The 8,349-nt window shown below is 37.1% G+C and overlaps 1 protein-coding gene and 1 long non-coding RNA gene across 7 annotated transcripts in view; one reads left to right on the forward strand and one right to left on the reverse strand.

Moving 5' to 3' along the window:
- LOC105306601 (zinc finger protein 14 homolog) overlaps positions 1 to 8,349 on the reverse strand; it is a 126,262-nt gene that overhangs the window by 75,713 nt on the left and 42,200 nt on the right. For 5 of the 6 annotated variants that reach the window (XM_011381713.2, XM_023524149.1, XM_011381715.2 and 2 more), the window contains 2 exons: positions 7,206 to 7,295; positions 1,527 to 4,153 (listed from right to left, as the gene is read on the reverse strand). In XM_011381713.2, coding sequence (XP_011380015.1) covers positions 2,796 to 4,153; positions 7,206 to 7,295 — 1,448 coding nt within the window. In that variant the 3' untranslated portion in view covers positions 1,527 to 2,795. Of the gene's footprint in view, positions 1 to 1,526; positions 4,154 to 7,205; positions 7,296 to 8,349 lie in introns of those variants that run through there. The other variant, XM_011381714.2, reaches the window with a different exon arrangement.
- LOC111732357 overlaps positions 1 to 8,349 on the forward strand; it is a 62,584-nt gene that overhangs the window by 10,765 nt on the left and 43,470 nt on the right. The gene's annotated exons all lie outside the window — the stretch shown is intronic.

Raw genomic sequence — 8,349 nt, forward strand, 5'->3', positions numbered from 1 at the left:
CTTACCAGGAAGAGTCTAAAATTTCAGATATGATTTTCTATTTTAAAAACTTTATTATGGAAATTTTCATATATACGCAAAGGCGAAATAGAACAATGAACCCTATGTATCCAGCTTCAACACTTAGTAATGTTGTGTCAATTTTGTTTCATCTATCCCTCCCACCTTTTGTTTTTCCGAACTTGTAGAAAGCAAACCATAGACATCATATAATCTTACCCTTGAATACTTCACTATGAATCTCTAATGCATAAGGACCTACACACACACACACACACACACACACACACACACCCCTCATGTCATCATCATGCCTAAGAAAATGAATAATTGCTTAGTATAATACCCACTCTATAGGTTTACACTTTTACAATAATCTAAATTTTTAAAAATTTATTTGTCCAAATCAGGATTGTATTGATTAGATTTTCTTTTCTGTATTCTCGATGCTCTGACATTTAGGGACTTGACCCTGGAGAGACTACCCCTCCCAGAGCTAGCAAATTCCTAGAGACAACAAAGGACTCCACTGCAATCATGCCTTTGTTATACATACCAATCCAAATCCCATACCCCAAATCATCTCCTTTATCAAACTCTCACACACGGAGCTAATATTACCCCTGCCCTAAATCACTCCAAGGCCAGGTACCAGGCAACTAGGGACCACCCCTATAGCTCAGAGTCTACCAAAATTATTCAGCCTATCCAACCCTTGTCCAGTGTACCTACTCAGTGTTGCCCATTCCTTCACAGGAAAACTTCAGTAAAGGCTCTGAGCATGCTCTGCCGTAACCTATTTTTTGCCTCCCAACAGAACTAGAGGCTTCCCTATGTGGACCTGAGTGGCATGCAGTGTCTATTTCTACTGATCTGAGCATAAACTTCTGTATGACAACCATTTTTGTCTGCCTATCTTACCATACCTGATTAAAACAAATCCTGGATACGTTTTTACAAAAGGGTCCCAGCACATTCCACGCACTGTATTTAATTGGTATGTCTCTTAAGTCTCTTGTTAGATTCTGTTTTTAGTCTTGACAGATATTGGTTAAGAAACTAGGCCACTAATTTTGTGGAATTTCCCACGTTCTGGATTTGTTTGCTTCTTTATATCATTTATTTTTTCCCAAGTTTCCTGTAAACCGGTAATTACATTTAGAGACTAAATTATACTTCTGAGTCAATATTTTAGGCAGAAATACTTCACAGGTGGTGCTGTATACATCCACTGTATCATATCAAGAAGCACATAGCCTGGTTGATCTAATTTACAGATGTGAAAACAGATTAGTGGGTTGTCATTCTGTTCCATCTACTGAAAGCTTTCTATCAATTTTTTACCTAATGGTCTTTGCATCCATTGATATCACCACCAAGATCCATTATTTCATAAATAAAAGTGTGATTTTTCAAATTCTATCATTCCTTTCACCTTTATTAGCTAGACTTCTCTAGTAAAAAAGAACTTCCTTCACCAGCTTTTGGTTGTCTTAAAGTTCATAAAGGAAAGGCAAGACAAGTGCTCCATTTTCCCCTTTTATTAATAAATGTCTTTAATATGCTCTGCAGATGGCCAATTGGTCAGAAAAATAAAAGCTACCAAAAGCTATAGTGGGTCCTGACAAAAGGACACATAAGTCCGTTTGAGGGAATACTCACTGGCCAAAGATAGGACAATTTGAACGTTTAAAAAAAAAACCAAAAAGCTACAATGGATTTAAAAAAAAAGTTAGTGCAGGAATTATAATACAGGTGATTTTAAGTTTCCAAATAGCTTTTTTTTATGTTACCCTTTGTTAATTTTAAATTAAATTTAATTTAACTGAGGCCACAGAATGTAGATTGCAGAATATCTGCTTTTTAATGAACAAATTGAAAAAGCATTTCTCACTTTCACTATTTTAACAAGACTTGGTTATCTGAATTTCAGTCGAGATGAGTGTTGGTGGAGGGCTTTTCTATATTCACTGTGCCCGTAGTCTTTTATATGAATTTTCAAGAGTAATATAAATAATAATAGAATTCGGTGGCTTAAAACAACCATTTTATTACATCTCATGGTTTTCTGGGTCAGGAATTTAGGCAGGTGCTCAGTTGGTCGATTCTTCTGTTCTGTATAGCAATCTGCTGGTGGCTGTTCTAGAGGATCCAAAACTATTTCACTCAAATGTCTGGCGTCTCGGTGGGCATTTCTAGAAGACTGGGCTCAGCAGGGTACCTCTCCCTCTCTATATTGTCCTTGAGCCTCTCCAGGTGTCCCTGTGGTAGAGTAGCCAGACTTTTTAACAGAACAGTGTAGGGTCTGAACAGGGTAACTAAAGTAATTTCCAGTGAAATTCTAAAAACAGAGAGAGTATCCCAAGAGATGAAGTAAAATTGACCAGTAAAGCCTGGGTTCAGAAACTGGCACAACAGTACTTTTACTATATTCTCCTGGTCAAAGTCAAAGTCAAAGTCAAGGGGAAAGGATGTAGATTCCACCCTTTGATGGGGAGGTGGATCAATGAATGGGTCAATTTTTATTCTGCCACAGTATTACCATTTTACAAATGAATAAATTATAGCACAGAGCAGTTAACCATCTTGTTCAATATAACACATGTAGGAAAGTAATGAGATCGAGGCAAGTGTCTTTCCCACATTTGTTATATTAATAAGATTCGTTTTTAGAATGAATGTGAAGTTCGTTAGGTTTGAATGATGGTAAAATACATTAAATCCCCCCGTGTATGAAGCAAAAGGGATTATTACACTCATAGAGTGTTCTACAACACAGGACTGAAAAGCCTTCCTTATATTTTTACATTATGAATTTTCAGATGATGGGTAAGGTGTGAATGTTGTCTAAAGGCCTTCTTACATTCCTTGCATTCATAGGGTTTCTCGCCAGAATGAATTCTCAGATGCTGAATAAGAGATGAATTAAGTCTAAAGGCCTTCCTACATTCCTTACATTCGAAGGGTTTTTCACCAGTATGAATGCTCTGATGTAAAGTAAGTTTTTGGCGCAATCTAAAGGCCTTCCCACATTCCTTACATTTATAGGGTTTCTCACCAACATGAATACTCTGGTGTTGTGTAAGTTGTGAGAGCAGTCTAAAGGCCTTCCCACACTCCTTACAGTCATAGGGTTTAACACCGATATGAATGCTCTGATGTGAAATAAGTTGAGAGTAACGACTAAATGCCTTCCAACATTCTTTACATTCGTATGGTTTCTCACCAGTATGAATTCTGTGATGAAGAATAAGATGATAACCACGACTAAAGGTCTTCCCACATTCCTTACATTCATAGGGTTTCTCACCAGTATGAATTCTCTGGTGGAGTGTTAGTTGTTGTCGCACTCTAAAGGCCTTCCCACATTCTTTACACTGATAAGGTTTCTCACCAGTATGAAGTTTGTGATGTACCCTAAGGCCATAGCCACACAAAAAGGCCTTCCCACATTCTTTACACTCATAGAGTTTCTCAGCAATGTTAAGCTTCTGATGTCGTGTAAGGTGTGCATACTGTCTAAAGGCCTTTCCACATTCTGTACATACATAGGGTTTCTCACCAGTATGAATCCTCTGATGGAGAGTAAGCTGTCCACGTACTCTGAAGGCCTTTCCACATTCCTTACACTCATAGGGCTTCTCACCAATATGAATTTTCTGATGTACTCTAAGGTCTGGGCCACATATGAAAGATTCTCCACATTCTTTACATTCATACAGTTTGTCAACAGAATGAAGTCTCTGATGTCGAGTAAGGTGGGCAGTCTGTCTAAAGGCCATGCCACATTCCTTACATTCATAGGGCTTTTCACCAGTATGAATTCTGTGATGGAAAGTAAGTTGTTGGCGTACTCTAAAGGCCTTCCCACATTCCTTACATTCGTAGGGTTTCTCGACAAAATGAATTCTAGGATGTGGAGTAAGAGATGTGCGTTTCTGGTACGAGGGCACTTTCTGAGATGTAATTTTCACTTGACCAAAATATCCCTCTTGTCCTTCAAATTTTCGATTGGACTCCCAATCATTTTTTAAAATGAGGTCCTTAAGGCCATGGTTGTTAATTCCTTCCATTATCTTCCACTGGGATAAGTTAATTTTATAAATGTCATTTTCTGAAGATAACTTTTTGGTCTCATACCTGATCCCCATATCTGAAAGAAAACAAGAGAGCAAACATGTAGTGCCTTTTCCTGACAGTACAAATAAAAGATAACCAAAGTAATTTCCAATGAAATTCTAAAAACGGTTATATAATTTGAGAAAAAAAATACATCAGGGAACACGAAAAAAAAGAGAGTTGATTTAAGAACGTGAGATTGGTGATTAAGTACAGGCATATCTCTCTTTATTGTGTCACTTTATTGCGCCTCGCGGATATTACCATTTTTTTACAAATTAAAGGTTTGTGGCAACCCTGCATACGGCAAGTCTATTGGCACCATTTTTCCAACACTTCACATATCTGTGTCAGATTCTAGTAATTCTCACATTATTTCAAGCTTTTCATTATTATTGTTTTGTTATAGTGATCTGTGATCAGCGATCTTTGATGTTACACTCCACCAGCAAAAAGATTACTACACGCTAAAGTCTCACATGCTGGGTAGCATATTTTTAGCAATAAAGTAATTTTTAATTAAGGTATATACATTTTTGAAAACATAATGCTATCTATCGCACACTTAATAAACTAGTATAATATAAATATAACTTTTATATGCACTAGAAAACCAAAAAATTTGAGTGGCTTTCTTTAATGAGATATTTGCTTTATTGAGGAGGTCTGAAACCAAACCTGTAGTATCTCTGAGCTATGCCTATAAACACTTTAAGTCAGTGGTTCTCGAACTGAGACGTGGATCGGAATCACTGAGGAACTTATTACAAATATTGAGGTACAGATACCACCTAAACCTCTTGGATCAGATTCTACAGTCCTGGGCAATATTTAATATTCTCCAGACTCTTCTGATGGAGATTAAAGGTTGAAAATTCATACTGAACTTCTTTCAACAATTTCTCTTTATTCTTAGAATAAAATCCAACTCTGCAGATAACACATGATCTCAACAATGTCCTCTTTACTGCTACCAAGAGAGGGCTTCTTTCAGATCTCAGAACATGTCCCAACTTACTTGAATCTCTTAGGACATTTCTGCTCTATCTCCCACAAAGCTTCTGACTGTGCTCTTTGCATGGCTGTCTCCTTCTCATCCTGAGGTCTTAGATTAAAAGTCACTTCCTTTAAGATTTCCTTTAAGATTTCCATACCTGGGTACAAATCCTGCCTGTGTGACTTTGGAGTAGGTAAACACTGTGCTTGCCTCCCTTCATGACCGCATCAAAATTACAACTAAACTACAGAATCACCACCATTGATAATTGCCTAAAGTCTAACTAAATGAAAGTCCTACAACTAAAGACATACTGGACAAGCCATCTCCAGACAGGTGAGAGGAACAGAGACGCAGAAAGGGGTGATCCCAAAACCACGTGTGGTGGTTAAAAATCAGGAGGGATATCTCGGCTGCAGAGATCCCCCTGGAGGAGCAAAGGGTCCCAGGCAGCGTTGCCAAATGGGAAGATGGGGATGGGGAGATGGGAAAAGAAGGGGAAGGGATTAAGAAGTACATTGGTAGTTATGAAGTAGTTATAGGGGATTAAGAAGTACATTGGTAGTTATGAAGTAGTTATAGGGATGTAAAGTACAGCATAAGGAATATAGTCAATAGGATTGTAATAACTACGGTGTCAGATGGATACTAGATTTATTGGTATGATCACCAATAATATTGGTAAGTTACATAAATATCTAATAACTAGCGTATACCTGAAACTAATATATAATCGTATGCCACTGTAATTGAAAAATAAAAGTATTAAAAAAGTATTTATATATACGTATATATAAAAGATATTATATATCGATATACATTTTTGTTGACGTTACATATTTATTAATTTTTCTAATTGTTATTCTGCTTATTTTCTTATTTTATTTGTAACTACCTTGCTTTTGTGAACAAAAAGGGGCACTACAATAAATCTAACAAAAAGTAACCCAGTTGGCCCTGACTCACCTGGATATCGTCTTTCTTTCCTCACGACTTTCCAGGGCTCTTTACCTTGCTCCAATAAGGAAATCACATTTGGTTTAGAAATGAAGCATCCTGGTTAGAAGAAAAGAAATGTAAGGTGATATGGAAATAAAAAATAAATTAAAAATTACTTTGATTCAGTCTTGGTTAAATTTTTAATCAACTGTAAGTCAAATGGTAATTGACAAAGCTTTTAGAACAAAGGGCAAGATGGTCAAAAAAATTCACATTAAGGTTACATAATAAACAGATTAGAGAGGGACGGAAAAGGTCTTATTTTAATTTGTATTCATATAAAGACACCTTGAGAGGCAACAGTATTTGAAAGCACAGCATACCTGGGTACAAATCCTGCCTGTGTGACTTTGGAGTAGGTAAACGCTGTGCTTGCCTCCCTTCATGACCGCATCAAAATTACAACTAAACTACAGAATCACCACCATTGATAATTGCCTAAAGTCTAACTAAATGAAAGTCCTACAACTAAAGACATACTGAACAAGCCATCTCCAGACAGGTGAGAGGAACAGAGACGCAGAAAGGGGTGATCCCAAAACCATGTGTGGTGGTTAAAAATCAGGAGGGATATCTCGGCTGCAGAGATCCCCCTGGAGGAGCAAAGGGTCCCAGGCAGCGTTGCCAAATGGGAAGGGGGATGGGGAGATGGGAGAAGAAGGGGAAGGGATTAAGAAGTACATTGGTAGTTATGAAGTGGTTATAGGGATGTAAAGTACAGCATAAGGAATATAGTCAATAGGATTGTAATAACTACGGTGTCAGATGGATACTAGATTTATTGGTATGATCACCAATAATATTGGTAAGTTACATAAATATCTAATAACTAGCGTATACCTGAAACTAATATATAATCGTATGCCACTGTAATTGAAAAATAAAAGTATTAAAAAAGTATTTATATATACGTATATATAAAAGATATTATATATCGATATACATTTTTGTTGACGTTACATATTTATTAATTTTTCTAATTGTTATTCTGCTTATTTTCTTATTTTATTTGTAACTACCTTGCTTTTGTGAACAAAAAGGGGCACTACAATAAATCTAACAAAAAGTAACCCAGTTGGCCCTGACTCACCTGGATATCGTCTTTCTTTCCTCACGACTTTCCAGGGCTCTTTACCTTGCTCCAATAAGGAAATCACATTTGGTTTAGAAATGAAGCATCCTGGTTAGAAGAAAAGAAATGTAAGGTGATATGGAAATAAAAAATAAATTAAAAATTACTTTGATTCAGTCTTGGTTAAATTTTTAATCAACTGTAAGTCAAATGGTAACTGACAAAGCTTTTAGAACAAAGGGCAAGATGGTCAAAAAAATTCACATTAAGGTTACATAATAAACAGATTAGAGAGGGACGGAAAAGGTCTTATTTTAATTTGTATTCATATAAAGACACCTTGAGAGGCAACAGTATTTGAAAGCACAGCATACCTGGGTACAAATCCTGCCTGTGTGACTTTGGACAAGCATAATCGTGAAAATCTTCAGTTCTTTAAAATGACTTTTTCTCTTCTCTTTCTCCTTGATTCAAACTGGCCTTGTACTCGCTTGCTTCGTTTCTTTCCTTATCCTTCCACCTTTGCACATACTGCCCGACCACTCCCTCAATCACTAAGCTCTTAGGACATTAGATTCTGGTCGGCATCAAACAATCTCAGAAACAAAGACTCATGTCTGTTGACCACAAAAAGAGTTTCTTAGGTCAAACTAAAAATACCATCTTGACCTACCCATGAAGGCAGAACAACCCTACCGGCCACATCCTCTCGAAACCAGGCAAAACGATGCCATGACTGACATCAGAGCCGGATGCAATGATCAACTGACTCCTACCCTAGCCCAGACCAATCAGTAGAGCCCACGACCCCAGCTCCCTTAGCTACCATGACTAAAGAGTTTTCTTCTATATAACCTATGCCCTAGAGGCCAACAGGGAGCCAGGTCTTTGAGCACTAGCTCACCTGTGTCTCCAGGCTTGATGTCATTTCCTCAAATAAACCTCTACTTTCTTTGCTGCAAACTCCTGTCTATGTCTCCTCTGGCCTTGATACGCACAGAGAGAACCCCTTGAGCTCAGTAACATGAGTTACTTTTATGCTTTATTTTCCTACCAATTTGGGAAAATAATAGTATCTATCTTATACAACTGTTAAAGGTTATATTAATTTTTATTTACATCTAAACACTGTGTACAATACATACTAGGAGCTATATATATT

Source organism: Pteropus vampyrus, unplaced genomic scaffold, assembly GCF_000151845.1.
Source record: "Pteropus vampyrus isolate Shadow unplaced genomic scaffold, Pvam_2.0 Scaffold448, whole genome shotgun sequence".
Lineage (NCBI taxonomy): Eukaryota > Metazoa > Chordata > Mammalia > Chiroptera > Pteropodidae > Pteropus > Pteropus vampyrus.